General features: G+C 33.3%; 1 protein-coding gene across 7 annotated transcripts in view; it reads right to left on the bottom strand.

Annotated features, from left to right (window-relative positions):
• Positions 1–19840, bottom strand: part of FER (FER tyrosine kinase) — a 412363-nt gene that overhangs the window by 339418 nt on the left and 53105 nt on the right. For 6 of the 7 annotated variants that reach the window (XR_004681050.1, XM_035015022.1, XM_035015025.1 and 3 more), the window contains 2 exons: positions 18772–18945; positions 11996–12095 (listed from right to left, as the gene is read on the bottom strand). Coding sequence is in view for 5 of the 7 variants with exons in the window: in XM_035015022.1 (XP_034870913.1) it covers positions 11996–12095; positions 18772–18945 (274 nt within the window). In the remaining 2 variants the exon portion in view is untranslated. Of the gene's footprint in view, positions 1–11995; positions 12096–18771; positions 18946–19840 lie in introns of those variants that run through there. The other variant, XM_035015023.1, reaches the window with a different exon arrangement.

Below are 19840 nucleotides of genomic sequence, written 5' to 3'. Positions count from 1 at the left end.
GAAGAAACAAAGTTTTCATTGTCTCGGGAGAAAAAAAGTAGGTAATGGGTAGAAGACAAACTCTTCACTGTACACTTACTGGTTTATATCTTGTGATTCTGAATTTAGAATCATGTAAGTGTGAAGAGGGAACCCAGGAACCCTATTAAGAAAAGTAATCCCAAGAAAACTTCAACAAGTTCTAACCAGCATATCCACCTTCTTATCTGAATAAAGCTGTATACTTATCCTTCTCTCTTAAGACTATTACTATAAATAAACTGCCCCTGCTCCTCACTAAAACCAATCCGTTCACTTGGGGACTAGATTCATCACCTCTTTACCTACTCAAGGACATTGCTACAGCCATTCTTCCTTCATTCTGCTGCCTCATCAGCTCTTCCTTTTCTCCTAGAGCATTTTCATCAGCAAAAAAAGCTGTAGTTGCTCTTAATCTTTAAAAAAAAAAAAAATCCTCCCTTAACTACTTTCAGTTAGCTCCCTCTCTCTTCTTTCCTTTACTGCAGAACTACTGAAATGGTTTGTCTGTACCAGTGATCTCCAGTTTCTTTTCTCTCATTGTTTCTTGAACCCATCCCATTTAAGCTTTTTCCTTTACTGCAATATTGAAACTGCTCTCTTCTTTTTTTTTAATTTATTTTTTTTTTTTAAGATTTTATTTATTTGCGAGAGAGAGAGAATGAGAGACAGAGAGCATGAGAGGGAAGAGGGTCAGAGGGAGAAGCAGACTCCCTGCTGAGCAGGGAGCCCGATGTGGGACTCGATCCCAGGACTCCAGGATCATGACCTGAGCCGAAGGCAGTCGCTTAACCAACTCAGCCACCCAGGCGCCCCGAAACTGCTCTTTTCAAAGTCACCAATTACCTACATTTTACACAAGTCCAGTCTTGGCCCTCATCTTATGTTTTAGCACTACTTAACCTAACTAATCTCTTGTTCTTCCCTGAAATCCTTTCCTCCCCCATTTGACTTCCAGGATAACACATTCTTTTGGTTTTCCTTTTATCTTGGTGTTCTTTACAATTTCTTCCTCATTTCTCTGACTTCTTAATGTTGGGCTTTGTCTTAAGACTCTTCTCTTTCCTATCTTAATTAACACCTTTGGTAATGTCATCAAACAGCATGGCTTTAAATACCAACTAATATTCAAGTTTGTATTTTTACTCCAGACCTCTCCCACGAACTCTCCAAAACTAGAGATTCAAGTACAAACTTGATGGCCCCACTTAGATATCCAATGAGAATCTAAAAACCAAACTCCTGATCTTCACCTCCAAATCTGCTACTCCTATGTTTTTCTCTATCTCAGTTAAAATAATACCATCCTTCCAGTTGTTCAGGCCAAAAATCTTGAAATCATCCTTGACTTCTTTCTCTCACACATACTACATCCCACTCATTAGCAAGTCCTTTAGGCTCTATTTTCAATATGTACATTCAGGAATTTCATATTTCTGAATTCGCCTACCCCCTAAAATTATTTGTAACCCCACAATTAGTACACACAGCACTTTCTAGGCCCATCGCAGATATGGGCATGTGCAGAGCAGCAAAGGGGTCGTTTGATACACACGTTCCCAAGTGAGGTCCAACAAGGCTCCGTCTGCCTTTTTGTTTCAGCTCCCGTGCTGTAAGCTGTCCATTTTGCAGTCTATTTAGTTCCACATTGATTGCATTTTTGTGCTTTTAATTGATGATTTTGCTGTCTAAAATGGCTAAATGTAGTGCTCAAGCGCTGTCTACTACTCTTATGATCGAGAAGGCTATCACTTGTTTTATAGAGAAAATACGTGTCAGATAGCTTTGTTTAGTCATGAGTTGTAACACTGTTGGCTTTGAGTTCAATGTTAATGAATCAACGACAATATATACTAAAGAAGGTGTATTTAAACAGATACACACATAAAACAGGATGATGTATTGGATCAGTCATCAAAAATGTTGGGACCTGGGGCTCCTGGGTGGCTTAGTCGGTTAAGCGTCTGCCTTCAGCTCAGGCCATGATATCCCAGTCCTGGGATCGAGCCCCGCATGGGGCTCCCTGCTCAGTAGGGAGTCTGCTTCTCCTTTTGCCCCTCATCTTCCTCATGCTCACTCTCTCTCAAATAAATAAATAAAATCTTAAAAAAAAATGTTGTGCTTATAGGAACCTAATGCCCTGTGTTATGTCCAATAGGGGCAATGATTCAGTACTCAGCTAACACTAATTTAGTGTTCAGAGTGATTTCACAGAACATAACTACCGTAAATAACAAGAATCAACTGTATATCCAGAAACTGACCACTTCTCACCACCTGTTACTACCACCCCAGGTCCAGGCAAGCATGAGCCCTTGCCTGTATTATTACTTCAATAGCCTGGAAGTAATCTCCTTACTTCCATCCTCCTTCCACACCTCATAGTCTCAACAAGGCTGCCAGAATTATCCTATTAAAATGTAAGTTAGTTCATGTCACTCTTCTGCTCAAAACCTACGATGGCGTCCCATTTTATAAGAGTAAAAGCCAAAGTGTTTTAAAAGAACGACCAAAACCCTACAAAATCTGGGCCTCCCTCACTCACCATCGCTCTCCCTGATTTCATCCCATACTCCGTGTCTTTCCTTTATTAGTCCCCCAGTTCCAGCCACACAAGTGTTTGTACCACTCCTCAAATATGCCAGACATGATCCCATCTCAGTGACTTTGCTTTGGCTATTCCCTCTACCTGGAGTACTCGTCCCTTCCTCGCTTCCTTCACTCTTCATTGATATGTCTCTTTCTCCATGAAGCCTGACTTGATCATCCTCCCAAAATCCTATCCACCTACCGTGTTTCATTTTTCTCCATGGTACTTATCACCATCTAATATATTATATGTTTCACTTACTTATTGTATTAATTAGCTCTCTTCTCTAAAATGTAAGCCTGATAGAGGCAGGAATTTTTGTATGGTTTGTTATCTACAATATTCTTAGTGCAAATAACAGTGCCTGGCACAGAAAAAGAAAATACATAAATTGATATGGTTCTTACTATTAAAAAATAAATTTAAGCTTAAATAAAAATTTTACAAAGTTAAAACTTATAGAAAGATTATAATTTTACTTTCTGCATCTGTTTATATCATCTTTCTAATAATCAAGTCCAAAACTAATATTGTTAAGGAGCTCACCTATAAAATATAGAGGAAAATCAGCAAAAGGATATCATTTCTCTTAATCTCTTTGTATGTGAAACTTAGGTTTGTTTATTCAATAAAACTAAGAAAAATAGGGATAAATCAAATTATTGTGCTTTAATTTTATTTTAATTTTAGGAAGTTCTCTGCAGAAAATAAATGAATCATGTAGCATATCCCATCCCACATAATATTTCAGCATCTAATGAGAATATTATAACCGTCACTCCAATTTCTGCAACTTCAACCCAATGCAAATCAGATTAACAATGAAGAATGTCATTACTCTTTATGACCTTGTAAAGTTCCTATCATATTAAGCTCCAGGCAGTAAAAAGCATTCACACCATAAGTTAGCTGCTGATACATCATGTATTAATAAGTAGGTCCAAAAAAAAAAAAAAAAAGAAAACTTCTCACTTTCAAGCCGCATTAATAGAAGTGATGATCAACAAACACCTTGAACTTGGCTTTGGTCTTTAGCAAGTCCTGTATCCAAAATGGATCTCTTTCCTTAGGCTGAACTGAGAGGTAAATTTGAAGTTCAGACTGTTTGTCTAGAGGACCTCCATATGCCATGCACACAAGATTCTAATTTTTAAAAGTCTCCAAGATTTAGAGATTATTGAACAGAAAGGCCAGGTGCCATTCTTGTTGGACTAAAAATGAGAAAATCAACTAAAAGAGCCTTTAAAAAGTTTTTTCATTTTTTTAAAATTTGGATTTATTTAAACATAAATTTAACCATCTGTCTCAAATCTGGACTCATTTCAAACTGGTTTTCATAATTAAAGTACTCTAAAGAGACAACTCAATGGATCTAATCAATTTTAATTGGCTATAAAATACCACAGAACTATTCATAATGCATGAAGAGGCAATTTAAGAAAATCTACTTCCCAATTACAGAAAAATTTACTTTTGAATGAGACTTGTAGCTAACTCTCCACAGTTCTAGCAGTAAGTATCCTCTTATTCTGTCTGCATAGGATAAGTGAGGGCTTGTAAATAATCAGGGAGTTTACAAATCTCTTAGCACTCTGTTTTGTTTCCCATAAAGAAAGAAAATTTGAAGGAGAGTTTGTTTCCCTACTCTTGTTATAAAAGTGGGTGAAGAGAGCTCCTTTTAAACTTCACTAGACTGACTGCTATAGGCATGTGTAATGGGGAGTAGCTCATCTCATCTTTTTTCTGAATATGATGTATGATAAAGCAAAAGCATTCAGACTTCTACTCATGTAAGAGAAACCCCTACAAATGTTTATTTTGAGTATTTTGAGGCTTGGTAAATATAAAACCCTACTATAATTCTAGCCACATAGAATCAATTAAATAGGCTATATAAGAATATATAACTATGAGAATTATTTTGAATATCTTTTCTGATACTTCAGTATATCTTCAAGCAAACTATAAAACTTCAAAGCAAAATTGTATTTAAATTCACTTAATCCAAAACCATATGGTTCAATATGGTATTGCTTACATTTTATAAAATTACCATACATTTACTCTTAAAAAAAATATTTTTTAACTTTCGAAAAAAATGCTACATGGCATATGGACAAAGGGACTGCATGTAGATATATAGGTAAAGATTATGTATATTTTTTACAACATAAATAAGTGGAAGATTATAGCGAAATAAAAAAATCTGGGAATGAATAACTCATACAACTCTCAGAACAAATGAAAAGATGAAGTCCACTAAGACTCTAACCTTAGGTTAAAGTGTTAAGTAGATACCTTTTTTTTTTTTTAAAGAATCTTTTTTTTTTTTTAGATTTTATTTATTTTTTTGACAGAGAGAGACATAGCGAGAGCAGGAACACAAGCAGGGGGAGTGGGAGAGGGAGAAGCAGGCTTCCCACAGAGCAGGGAGCCCGATGTGGGACTCGATCCCAGGACCCTGGGATCATGACCTGAGCCGAAGGCAGACGCTTAACGACTGAGCCACCCAGGCGCCCTAAGTAGATACCTTTTAAGAAAAGACCCAAATCGCAATTATTCAGGCATAATGTGCAATGCCTAAAATGAAAACTATGTTGCATGGGATTAAAGGCAGATTAGACATTGTAGAAAGGAAGATTAGTAAACCTGTAAATACAGCCATAGACATTAATCAAAATGAAACAGAAAGAGGGATGCCTGGGTGGCTCAGTTGGCTAAATGTCTGACTCTTGATTTTGACTCAGGTCATGATGTCAAGGTCCTGGGATCAAGCTCCACCTCCAGTGCCACGCTCTGCAAGGAGTCTGCTTGAGATTCTCTCTCTCTCCCTCCCTCTCCCATTGCCCCTCCCCCTGCACTCATACACTCTCTCTCTTTTTCTAAAATAAATAAATAAATGTTTAAAAAAAAAAGAGAAAGAGAAAATAAGATGGAGGGAAATAATGCGAAATATCAATTGGCTGTGAGACAACTACAAGCAACCCAGTATATATGTAACAGGAGTCTCTAACAGAGAGAACAGAGATGGAGAGACAGAAAATATATGTGAAGAAATAATGGACAAAAGTTTTCCAAATTTGATGAAAACTATAAGGTCTCAGATACAAGTGGCTCAAAAACCACAAACACAAGGAAAAAAAAACTACAGCAAATATACATCATGATCAAATTGCTTAAAACCAATGATAAAAAGAAAATCCTAAAAGCTACCAAAAGAAAATAAAATGCACAGAGCACAAAGATAAAGATTAGAGCAGATTTCTCCATGACATGATACTAGAACAACATCTTTAAAGATCTGAAGACGAAAAAAATGCCAAAATAGAATTCTATACCCAATAAGGATATATTTCAAAAACAAAGGTGAAATAAAAACTTTTTCAAGCATGCCAAAACTCAAAGAATTTATTACCTACAGACTTACAAGAAACATTAAAGTAAATCATTCAGGCAAAAGTAAAATGATACCAGATGGAATACAAAATGCCAGAAAAGATAGCTACATAGATGAATATATGAGATGTTCTATTGTAATTTTAAAAATAACTGACTAAACAAACACAAAAATATTAACAAGGTAGGGTGGACTTTACAAACATATGCAAAAGTAAAATATATTTCAATAATAGCACACAGACCAGAAGACTGTACCATTATAAGAATCTCATGTTAAAAGCTAAGCATTATAATAGCACCTGAAGATATACTATGGTAAATTAAAGATAACATAACAAAACAAAAAGTTAAAGGTAGTAAGACAACAAAAGGGATAAAAAGGAATCTTAAGAAAATGTTTCAATTCATCCAAAAGAAGGCAGATAAAATGAAAAGGAGAATAAAGAATATGTGGAACAAAGAGAAAACAAACTGCAAGATGACAGATTTAAGCCTAACATTATCAAAAGTCCCAATAAATATAGTCTATTAAAAGGTAGAGATTAACAAGATAAAAAAGCACGACCTAACTATATGGTGATTACAAGAAATGTAATTCAAAAATAAAGACTAAAACATTAAAGAATGAAAAAAAAAAAGATATACCATGTAAACACTAATCAAAGTAATGCTGGAATGGCTATATTAATATCAGGTAGAATAGATAACACAGCAAATAATACTACCAGGGATAATAAAGATCATTTTATAATGATAAAGTGGTCAAGTCATCAAGGGATATAATAACCATAACTGCTTATTCACCTAGTAAGAGATTTTCAAAACACATGAAGAAAAATATTGACAACTACAAAAAGAAATAGACTAATCCACAATTACAGTGGGAGATTTCATTTGCCCTCACTCAATCATTAATATAACAAGTAGACAGAAAATCAGTAAGAACATAAAAAAATAAAAAAACACAATTAGCCTACTGGACCAAAAGCTGACAATATAGACCACTCCAACCAACAGCAGGAGAATACACATTCTTATCAAGTGCATATGAAGCATTTATCAAAACAGACCATACTGTGGGCCAAATAACACATACACATAAATTTAAAGAAATGAAGTCATAAATATCCTCAGATCAAAATGGAATTAAATTATAAATAAAAAATATAAACATCTCTAGAAAAATGCCAGAAGTTTAGAAAAGTAACCCACATACTTTTAAATAACCTATAGATCAAAGAAAAAACAAAAAGGAAATTAGAAAGTATTTTTAATTGAATGAAAATGAAGATGGTGTATGAAAATTTTTGGAATGTTGCTAAAACAGTACTTAGGGAAATTTATAGCACAAAATGCCTGTAGAAAAATAACAGCTCTCAAATCAATGATTTTAGCTTCCATATTAAGAACATTTAAAATTTTTTTAAATGGTGCAAACTAAGCCTAAAACAAGCAGAAGGAAAGAAATAATAAAGATTAGAGCATAAACCAATTAAATAGAAAGCAGAAAAATAGGAAAAAAAAAAACAACAATAAAGCCAAAAGCTGATCCTTGAGAAAATTAATAAAATTGATAAACCTCTAGCCAGAATGATTAGGAACGAAGAGAAAAGACATAAAACACCACTATCAAGAATGGGAAAGAGAAAGTCACCACAGATTCTACAAATTAAAAAGGTGAATAAGGAAATATTATGAACAATTTAATAGCAATAAATTCAACAACTTAGGTGTAATGGACATTTCCTTGAAGGATACAACCCATTAAAACTCAAAAAGAAACAGATAAACTAAAGAGTCTACATCAATTCAAAAACTTCAGTTTATAGTTTAAAAATCTTTGCCAAAAAGAAAAAATAAAAACAGACCCAGATGCCTCACAAGTGAATTCTACCAATATTTAAGAAATATTACCAATTGAACAAAAATCTTTCTTGTTGAACAGGAAGTAACCATCCACAGAATAGCATTATCTTTATAATAAAATGAGATAAAAATACAAGAAACAAAAGATATAGATAAAAATTATGGAAAAAACTTAGCCCACCACATCCAACAATATAAAAAAATAATAGTGCATCACAACCAAGGAGTTTATCCCAAGAATGTGAGATGGTGTAATACTTGAAACGTGAAAATCAATCAAAGTAATTCATACAAACAAAAAGAAGAAAAAATATTTATCTCAATAGACATAAAGAAAGAATTTGACAAAATCCAACATCTACTCTAAAACAGGAATAGAAAGGAACTTCAACTTGATAAAAACTTTGAAACTATAGCTAACTTAATACTTAATTTTTACTTTTCCCCTAAGTTCAGGAACAAGACAATTATCTTTGCTCTTTCTACCTCTATTCAACATTATACTGGAGGTTCTAGCTAGGGCAATTAGGCAAGAAAAAGCTATCCAGATTGGAAAGGGAAAGTTAAACTTTCTTTATTCATAGACAACATGATTGTGCAGGAGTTCCTTTGTGAAGTCATTTACTTTTTATATGGATAAATGTGATAGAAAATTTTGCCAACATTTATAGGCATTACGTCAAAACCTTAGTTCAGATACAAGCTTTATAGATTCACAAAATTGTTTTATGGCTAAACCTAAACAGGTGTTCAACCAACTTAAAGTATTCAGAATTTAATCTGCAATAGAAAAGTAAAACCTGTGTATTTTGTATTCAAGAACTCATTATTCTATGCTGTTATCAACAAACACTCTGAATTATTAACTTCAGTTCAATAGGGTTAACTAAAATTATTTTGGTTGTTCTCAGTTTACATGTTATAAATAATAATCAATAGACTAATGTTCAAATTAGTCCAAGTCAATTTAAGACAAATACTTGCTTTCTCAGCACAGAGCAAAACATGTTTAATACTTAAGATATATTACAAAAAAATTAATTAAAATGCTACATTCATGTTGCAAATTACTGTTATATTTTACATTAGACAACATAAACTAATGTTCCTTTGGATAAAAACTTTAATATTCAAAATTTAAAGTATTTTGTATAATCCACACAGCAGGGGTCAGGAATTTGGAATTTAAGCATTAACCCAGCCTTCCTCCTGATCAACTGTAAGTGCTAAACCTCCAGTTGCAGTAACTGAGTTCTTAACTCCCAACCCATTCTCAAATCCAGAATTTAACCCTTGCTACAGGAATTATTTTCAGGCCTTGTTTCCCCCCAAAGCCTTGTGTCCCCTAAAGGCTCATCTTCTCTAACTGGAAGCTATATGTCAGACTTGGGTCTTAAGACCTCCTAATATCTATGGTTGCTAGAACCACAGCCAGGATATTCACTGTCAGTGCCCAGCAGTCCCTAGAAACCATTCCAGAACTACCCTGGTCTGGCCTATACAGATGAACTAAGGTTCTGACATAAAGTCTGCAAATGTCGGAAATTTTGCTATCCTTATAGAGTAAATAACTTCACAATAGAAACCCTATTTCCACATTAAACACAAAAAGTAGTTTGATAACAGAAACAAAGTGTTCAAAAATATAATTTTATACTTTTTCACAAAACATGATAGTTTTGATTATAAAAAGATAAATTTACGTATGTGTCAAGTATCGAACACAATCATATAAGAACTTATTTTAAAAATATGTATTCTATAGGTTATAAATGGACTTAATGGCAGCAATCAAATTTTTGAAAATAGGAAAATATTATCACTAATTCTCCTTTCAGAAGGAGAAATGTAAATAAATTCATGAGATTCAGCCAAATAATAACACTTCTTGGGACCAATTAAAACTACAATCTTCAGGGGCACCTGGGTGGCTCGGTCATTAAGCATCTGCCTTCGGCTCGGGTCATGATCCCAGGGTCCTGGGATTGAGCCCCACATCGGGCTCCCTGCTTCACGGGAAGCCTGCTTCTCCCTCTCCCACTCCCCCTGCTGTGTTCCCTCTCTAGCTGTGTCTCTCTCTGTCAAATAAATAAATAAAATCTTAAAAAAAAAAAAACTAGAATCTTCAAATTTTCTAGTTGCCTTCCTACTATTAATACAACACTAAATAGTATTTTATCTAGATTAAAAGTAATAAAAAAACAATAAAGAACAACTGTTATCTGTGAAAAATATTTGATAATATAAGCACTAGGTACAAGGACTATTTAAAATTTTACTATGACATCAGAATTAGATTTCATTTATTAAGGCAAAATAAACTATCATTAAAAAATGGATATCAAAGACTAGGGAGTAAATATCTATTTCTTTTTTTTAACTAATCATTCTCCAACAGATACAGATCTAGAGTGAAATACTTAGCATACCTGAATTACAATACAGTTGGATTAAGTCATCACTTGCTCTGGGTGGATATTTTTAATATAGGGCACTAATTTGAGAATGCTACCCATGCATTAAGTAACAGACTTTATAAAATTAACTATTTTGACAGATTAAGTAGTAATGCTTAACATGCAAAACTACTTCTAAACTACTCTTGATTAAGCAAGGGATCTCTTGACATAAACTGAACTTTGAAAGAGGATAAGACTTGTAGTTCATAAATTAGAATATCAACTAGAAATGGGTAAGCTTCTTGAATGCCTTGGAAATACTGCTTGAATTTCAATAACTTAAAGACAGCAAATGCTCAGTAAATATTTCTAGATTATATAAAGCTCTCTTTAAAATAATAAAGGAATTAAAATTAGATAAATGAAATTTGAAAATCTATGAAATAATCATACAGTGTTGGAACTTACATCCAATACTATCTGACTCCAAAGTATGTATATGTATGTATATGATCTTTACACAATGCCATTCTTTGGTTTTATCACTTAAATAATTTAAGATAATTGAATTACAAAAGTATTTTAAAAGATATGTTTATACTAATAAAGAGATCATGATCTCAAAATACTGGTTGAGGTCCATGAAAAATAAGCAGAAATAAGAAAACTTTAAACACAGCTTCATCTTCCCTAAAAAAGTAGTAGAAACACTGCAAAAAGCAGAAACATGAGGTAAATGTGTGAGGGGTGGGGACAGGAACAGAGGGAAACAAAGTGTTGGCAGGAAAATGGGGAGCAGAGAGAAAGCAAGAGAAAGGGGAAGGACAGAGAGAAGGAAAGGGAGGAAGCAAGCAGAGAGCAGCCAGAGGAGGAAGAGCAGGGAGACAAAGGAAAGAAGTAAGAAAGGGAAGGAGGAAGAAATGCATCCAAATCAGGATCTCTTTTAGTCTACTGGGATTAACAACAAAAACATAGTATTTTCATTGTGCAAGATATATTCAAATGTAGAGCTATTTATTTCATTTACCTCAGGAAAATAAGAATATATACACAACAAGTAAAAGACCAAGAGAAAATATGTTGAGAAAAAGAAGACAGAGCTGCTAATAAAGCTTATATTTAGACAGGAAGAATTTTTTTTTAAAACCTCCAACTTTTATAATTAAAAAAATTTAAATATGAAGACTGTTTACTCACATTTAAAAACTCATAACCATAAACACTTGTTTAAAATATAAATAATGTTTCTCTTTCTATTTACTTCCATTTATGAAAATGTTAGGACAATATAGGCACATAAAATTAAGCTATGAAAGCAAAATAATGCTATAAAATAATCTTGTCTATTAGTGGCTTTTAAATACCACAGGTAAAAAGAAGACTAAAAAAGGTATCTAAACAAACACAACCTTATTTTTCTTATTCAGTATTCAGTAATTAAATAATAAATCTGATGCTGGAGAGAAAATTTTAAACATTCTTTGCATTCTATTACCAGTGCTATGTAATTCCATGTAGTATGAACTACTCAAAAATATTTTACATCATTTTAAAAAAACAAAAAAATAAAAAGACTTATTAAATAATTTGACAATTATCCTATTTTGGCATATTTTGATATTTTTAAAATGTGAATTGGTCTAAGTGGAATCATTCTGCTACTCATAAAGACAACCTTCAAATGATGAGAATAAAAATCACTAAAATAAACAATTTTTCATACCTTTAGCTAAAGCTTCTTTATATTTCTCTTTGGCAGAATTCATTTCTTTTATTAACTGTCTATAGCTGGATTTTAATTTCTCTAATTCTGTCTTTGTAACCTGTCAAAAAAAAAATAAAGAACAAATTTTAAATTACTCCCTTAACCCCTGGCAACCACTGATCTTTCTATTGTCTCCATAGTTTGTGTTATCCAGAATATCATATAGTTAGAATCACATAGTATGTAACTTTTTAGATTGGCTTCTTTCACTTAGTAATATGCATGTAAGTTTCCTCTGGGTCTTTTTGTGGCTTGATAGCTCCTTTATTTGAGCATTAAATAATATTCCATATTAATATTCTGTTGACCAGTGTGGGGCTTTTGCCTCTTCATATAAACTTTAGAATCAGTTTTTCAATATCCACAAAATAACTTACTGGGGACTTTGATTGGGATTGTGTTAAATCTAAAGAGCAAGCTGGGAACAACTGACATCTTGACAATATTGAGTCTTCTCATCGACAACCATGGGATATGTCTCCCAATTATTTCTTCTATGAATTCTCTCACTGGAATTCAGTTGTTCTCCTATAGATTTTGTATATATGTTGTTAGATTTATACCTAAGTATTTCATTTTTGGAGGTGCTAATGAAAACGGTATTGTGCTTTTAATTTCATATTCCACTTGCTTATTGTTGATGTATAGGAAAGTCACTGACTTTTGTATGGTAACATTGTATCCTGTAACCTTGCTATAATCACTTACTAATTCCAAGTTTTTTTGTTGATTTTCTTGGATTTTCTACATAGACAGTCATGTCATCTGTGAACAAAGACAGATTTATTTCATTGTTCCCAGTCTGTATATATTTCTTTTTCTTGTCTTGTTGCATTGGCTAAGGTTTCCAGCATGATGTTAACAAGCAACAGTAAGAGGAAACATCCTTGACTTGCTTCTGATCTTAGTGGGAAAGTTTCAAGTTTCTTACCATTACTTATATGTTAGCTGTACCTTTTCTGTAGATATTCTTTATCAAGTTGAGGAAGGTTTCCTCTTTTCCTAGATTACTGAGAGTTTTTATCATGAATGTGTACTGGTTTTGTAAAATTTTGTCAAGTGATTTTTCTGCATGTCAAGTGATTTTTCTGCATCTATTTGCATGCTTATGTGATTTTTCTTTTTTAATCTGTTCATGTAATGGACTGCATTAATTGATTTTCAAATGTTGTACCAGCGGATTTTTGCATCTATGCTCATGAGAGATACTGTAGTTTTCTTTTCTTCTAATATCTTTGCCTGGTTTGGTAATGGTGGTCTCTTGGATTAGTTAGGAAGTATCCCTCAGTTTCTTTTTCTGAAAGAGTTCATAGAGAATTGGTATGATTCCTTCCTTAAATGTTTGATAAAATTCACTATCTGAGCCTGGTGCTTTCTGTTTTGGAAGGTTATTAGTTATTGATTCAATGACTTTAATAAATATATGCCTATTCAGATCGTCTATCTCTTCTTGTGTGAGTTTTTAGCAGACTGTGTCTTCCATAGAATTGCCAAATTTCTTGTATGAAATCAAATTTGTGGGTACAGAGTTGTTCACAGTATTCCTTCATTACCCTTTTAATATGGACTATGTAGTTGATGTCCCCTCTTTCACTCCTGATATTAGTAATTTGTGCCCACATTGTTTTTATTAGTTAACCTGGCTACAAACTTAATGATTTTATTGATCTTTTCAAAGAACCAGCTTTTGGTTTTGTTGATTTTCCTATTGGTTTTATGTTTTCACTTTAACTAATTCCACTCTAATTTGTATCATTTCGTTTCTTCTGCTTACTTTGGATTCAATTTGCTCTTTCTTTTTTTTCTAATGCCCTAAGGTAGAAGTTTAGAGGATTGATTTTAGATCTTTTTTCTTTCCTAACATACATTCATGCTATAAATTTTCATCTAAGCACTGCTTTTGCAACCTACAAATTTTGATGGGTTTTATTTTCATTTTCATTTAGTTCAAAATATTTTTTAATTTCTCTTGAGATTTCTTCTTTGATCCATGTGCCATTTAGAAGTATTTTGTTTAATCTTTTCCAAAGAAGACATCTAGATGGCCAACAGACATATGAAAAGATGCTCAACATCACTCATCATCAGGGAAATGAAAACCGAAACTACAATGAGATATCACCTCCACCAGTCACAAATGCTAAAATTAACAGGAAACAACAGGTGCTGGCGAGGATGCAGAGAAAGAGGAACCCTCTTACACTGTTGGTTGGAGTGCAAATTGCTGCCGCTACTCTGGAAAACAGTATGGAGGTTTCTCAAACAGTTGAAAACAGAAGTACACTATGATCCCGCTATCTTTCTATTACTGATTTCTAGTTTAATTCCATTGTGGTCTCAGAGCAGATACTGGATGATTTTTATTCTTCTAAATTTATTAAGGTATGATTTATGGTCTAGAATGTGGTCTATCTGTTGAATCTTCCATGTAAGCTTCAGAAGAATATGATTCTGCTGTTATTCAATGAAACAGTCTGTAAATGTTCACTGCATCTAATTGATTAATGGTACTATTAAGTTCACCTATGTCCTTACTGATTTTCTGCCTGCTGGGTTTGTTCATTTCTGATGGGGGGATGTTAAGTCTCCAACTGTAATGGAGTATTCATCTATTTCTTCTTGCAATTCTATCAGTTTTTACAGCTCCTTCAGTATTTTGACATTATGTTGTTGGGCATATACAAGTTAAGGATTGTTATGTCTTCTTGGAGAACTAACCCCTTTATCATTATGTAATTCCCCTCTTTATCCCCAATAGGTTTCCTTGCTTTGAAGACTGCTCTGTCTGAAATTAATATAGCCACTCTTACTTTCCTTTGATTAGGGTTAGTATAACATATCTTTCTCCATCCATTTACTATCAATCTATATGTGTCTTAATATTTAAAATGGGCTTCTTGTAGATAAAATATAGTTGGGTCTTGTTTGTAAATCTACTCTGACAATCTCTGTCCTTTAATTGGCTCATTTAGACCACTGACTTTCAAATAACTTACCTAAATACCTGGGTTAATGGCAATCATATTTGTTAGTTTCCTATTTGTTACCTTTGTTATTTGTTCCTATTTTTGTCTTCCACTATTCTTCTATGGTTTTGATATTTTATACAATTCCATTCTCTCTCATTTCTTATATATCAGTTATTATTTCTTTTTTAACTTTTTTTAGTACGTGCCCTGGAGTTCACAATATGTATTTATAACTAATGCAAGCCTATTTTCAAAGAACACTATACCACTTCACAGGTAGTATGAGTACCTTACAATAACAATATAATCCTAATACCTCCTTTCTATCCCGTATATCATTGCTGTCATTCATTTCACTTATATATAAGCATACATAAACTTATATATGTATGTATACACACATACACACCCAAGATACATGACTGTACATAACTGAATTTTATTGTTGCTATTATTATTTTCAATAAACTGTTACCCGTTAGATCAAGAATGAGAAAAATAAGTTTTTATTTTATCTTCACATTCTTTCCCTAATGGTCTTTTATTTTCTTAAGATTTTATTTATCAGAGAGAGAGAAAGCACAAGAAGGGGGAGCAGCAGGCAAAGGGAGAGGGAGAAGCAGGCTTCCCGCCGAGCAGGGAGCCCGATGTGGGACTCGATCCCAGGACCCTGGGATCATGACCTGAGCCAAAGGCAGCTGCTTAACTGACTGAGCCACCCAGGCGCTCCTCCCTAATGCTCTTTCTTTCTTTACGTAGATCTGAGTTTCTGACCTATATCATTTTCCTTCTCAATCCACTGGCTACAAGTTTCCTCAATTTCTGTTTGTCTAAGAAAGTCTTTATTTCACTTTCGAAGGATAATTTCACAAGGTATAGAATTCTAGGATTGTGGGTTTTTTCTCTCAACACTTAAATATTTCATTCGACTTCCTTCTTGCCTACTTAATTCTGAGGAGAAGTCAGATGTAATTCTTATATTTGTTCTTCTATAGGTAAGGTGCTTTTTTACTCAGGCTTCTTTCAGGATTTTTTCTTTATTTTTGATTATCTGTAGTGTGAAATTGATATGCTGAAGGGTAGTTTTTTGGTCATTTATTCTGCTTGATGTTCTCTGAACTTCCTGGATCTGCTGTTTGGTGTCTGACATTAACTTAGGGAAATTCACAGTCATTATCATTTCAAATATCTCTTCTGTTCCTTTCTCTCTTTCTTCTCCTTCAGGTATTCCCATTATACATATGTTACACCTTTTGTAGTTACCCCACAGTTCTTGGTTAATTCTGTCCCCCTTTTTTTTTTTCAGTCCTTATTCTCTGCTTTTCAAGTTTTGTAAATTTCTATTGATATATTCTCAATTTCAGAGATTCTTTCTTTAATTGTGCCCATTCTCTTATTAAGCCCATCAAAGTCATTCTTCACTTCTGTTACAGTATTTTTGCTCTCTAGAATGCTAGAATGCCTTTTGTTTCTTTCTTAGGATTTCCATCTTTATGCTTACATTACCCACTGTTCTTTCATGCTTTTTACTTTACCCATTGGAGCCCTTAGCATATTATACATAGTTGTTATAAATTCCTGGTCTGATAATTCAAACACCCCTACTGTGTCTGGGTCTGATGCTTGTTCTGTCTCTTCCAATTGTGTATTTTTGCCTTTTGCTATCCCTTATTATTTTTTTCTTGATTGCTAGGCAGGATGTACCAGGTGAAAGAAACTGATTAAATAGGCCTCTACTAATGTGGTGATAAGCTGTCAGAAAAGGGGAAGCATTTTATACCCTATGTTTAGGTCTCAGTCTTTTATTAAATCTGTGCCTCTGGCTATGAACTTCACATGTGCTATTCAGCTGAGTATCCCACTCCCCACTCAGAGAAAGCAGGAGTTATGAATTTTCCTTCCCCCAGATTAATTAGGTTAAGGATAAACAGTTTCTCCTGAGAGCACACTTTATTAAGGACAGAATGCTTTGGCATATATCAAAATGGTTCCTTTTCCCCTCCCCCTGCTGGAGCATGAGATTTTTTTCCAATATTCACTGTGAGAACCTGGTAGAGGTCTGGGAGGTAAAACTCACAAAAGTGCGGAGGCCCCTCAATAAGTGGCTCCTCCTGGAGTTTTTAACAGTCAAAATTGTCCACACTGAGCATCCAGAACTTGTCAGTTACAGTTCAGGTGTTCCTATACACAGCACTGCTTCCCAAAGAGGTTTTTGCTCTGGTAAATTGTGATTCTCTATATTCACTTGTATGTCTCTCCAATTTTAGGGGGAGCCGATGGCTCTGTCACCTCACTTCTCTTAAGGATCTAAGAAGAGCTGTTGATTTTTCAATGTATTCAAATTTTAACTCTTTGTTAGGATGGTGTGACAACACCCAAACTTCTTACATGCCAGACTGGAAACTGGAAGTCTTAACTTTTGAAGTTGTTAAAGAACCAATTCATTGTTCTCCAAACTGGTTAATTAATTGTAAAAAGCAAGCATTTATCCTGTTTGTTGTTTATGAACTATACCTCAGGGTAGCCAAATAGTTGATGTAAGAAAACTTTTTATTGAAAAATTACAGTTAACAATCACATTAGGAATGATAGAAGTAAAAAGCTGCCATTTTATAACCCCTACTAAAATAATGGATCTAAGCAACAAACATCAATTGTTTCTAAAACTATTGGTGAATGGCTGAAGGGAAACTTTATCAATAGGTTGATCAGTCTGGCAGCACTAGAACCTATTAGTCAAGTTTAACAGCACAAAAGATAAACAAGAAGACATCAGATAGCTCAGATATGAAAAAAATAGGAAGTCTATACCAGTACCTATGATATATTTTTGCCCCCCAAAAACAGCAAGAATAACAATAAATAAAATAAAAAATTAAAGAAATTCAATTCCATAGAGTAAATTACCCAGTTTCTTCCACAAATAAATGGCATTTTAAAAAGGTTGGGGGGAGGTACCTACAGATTAAAAGAAAATTATTCAAATATAATGTGTGAGCCATGTTTGGGTCATGATTCAAATGAACCAACTGTAAAAAACATTTAAACAACAGTCATTTGAGCACAGTCAGGATATTTAATAACCCTAAGGAATTACTGTTATTTTTAGGTGGGTTAATCATAATATGGTTAAGTTTTTTCAAAAGAGTATTTATTTCAGCAATATATACTAAAATATTTATGGATAAAATGATACCTGGAATTTTCTTTAAAATGATCCAGTGTATTAGAAAAGGTAGGTGAGTATAGATTAAAAAAAAAAAAAAACCTTGACTATGCGGGTGGATCAGTCAATAGGAGTTTGTTTTATTATTCTCTCTTCTTTTGTACATTTGAAATTTTCATAATGAAAAACATTGTAAAAAGTTATCCAGAAGGGACAAACTCTCACTGTAAAGAAAATTTAAAAATATCTTCATTTACTTTGTCTATATTTTTTTATATGCATACTAAAAATAAAAATAATAAAACCTAAAAGAGCTATTTCAGTAAGTAAAAAATAAAAATTCTAAGTGATAAGAAAGCACTGTATCATAGTTTGATTGGCAGCATTCTTTTTCTTTCAGAGGAGTACATAAAGTAACAGTACATCTTATAATCAATTGTGTTTTATATTCAATAAGAATAAAATATTACTTACTAGAGACACCAAAACCTATTTCTCATTATAAAATGATGAATAATTTTTAAAGTCAAACAAGATAAAATATTTCAGTGAATTTAAAAATCACATTAACAAAAGAATTCCAGAGTAGAAAGACTGACCTTGATCATCTCTGCTTCTATCTGCTGATGAACACCTATAAAACTCTTCTTCACCTGCTGCTTGTCTTTGATCATCATAGTGAGCCTGTGTAAGGGTCCAGAATTTAGGTCCTCTGCATGTGTCTTCATTATTCTACTAAGCTGTTCCGTCTGCTGAATCATAAGTAGCCAAGACTATTTAAAAAATAAAGAAATAAAATTAGCATCTGTATTAAAGGTTTCCATTTTACTGTGCTTTAAGTATTCAGGAACATTAAGTATTTAGTTTTATACAAATTATGACATTAATATAAAAATGCCAAGTTTCTGGCAATTGTACAATGAGCTATGAGTGGTTCAAATTTAATATCTTCAAGTCAAATACTTCAAAATTTAGTAATCAGAGATTATGCAGTATTCTATGAAAGGGATTAAGCTCTTTGAGAGTCCACACTTGCAGTCATCATTTTACCACTTCTTGTCTGTATGTCAATACATTGATATAATGCTTCTGCCTACACCATGCTACTGCCTCAGTAAGGTCACCATTTCCTAATGGTCAAAATGCAACAGAAATGTAACCATCTTTATTCTTAGCATTTGATCTGATCCTGCTGACTCACTTCTTCCTAAAACTCTTCTTTTTTGGTTTGCATGGCTTCTCATATTCCAACATACCAATTTGTCTTCTCCTCTTCCTAAAAATCCCTTCTCAATCTTTGTACCTGCTTCTCTTTGCTGCTTATGTCTTAAATACTGGTAGTCTCTGGATTCCTATCTATTCTCATTTCTTAGTAAATACCATTAGCTCTCAATGGTTTTTCCAGCACAACACATTTCTTTAAAGCAGAAACATGTAATGGTGGGTTTGGGAACAAGTGGGCATATGGATACTGCTGGAAGAACAAGTCATTTGTTATTAGACATTCTAGTTTCTAGATACTAAAAAAAGTAACTGAGGAATACTCTTCACTATAGGTCTTCAAAATTCTATTCAGAAACAACTGTTGCAGATTTATCATGGTCAAGTAAGATCCATGTTAAAGATTAAAAAATAGACAAGGTATGATTTCAGATATTTACTGAAGAT

This window comes from Mirounga leonina, unplaced genomic scaffold (genome assembly GCF_011800145.1).
Source record: "Mirounga leonina isolate KUSES-001 unplaced genomic scaffold, KU_Mleo_1.0 Mir_168, whole genome shotgun sequence".
Taxonomy (NCBI): Eukaryota; Metazoa; Chordata; class Mammalia; order Carnivora; family Phocidae; genus Mirounga; species Mirounga leonina.
This window is presented reverse-complemented; position numbering and strand designations above follow the sequence as displayed.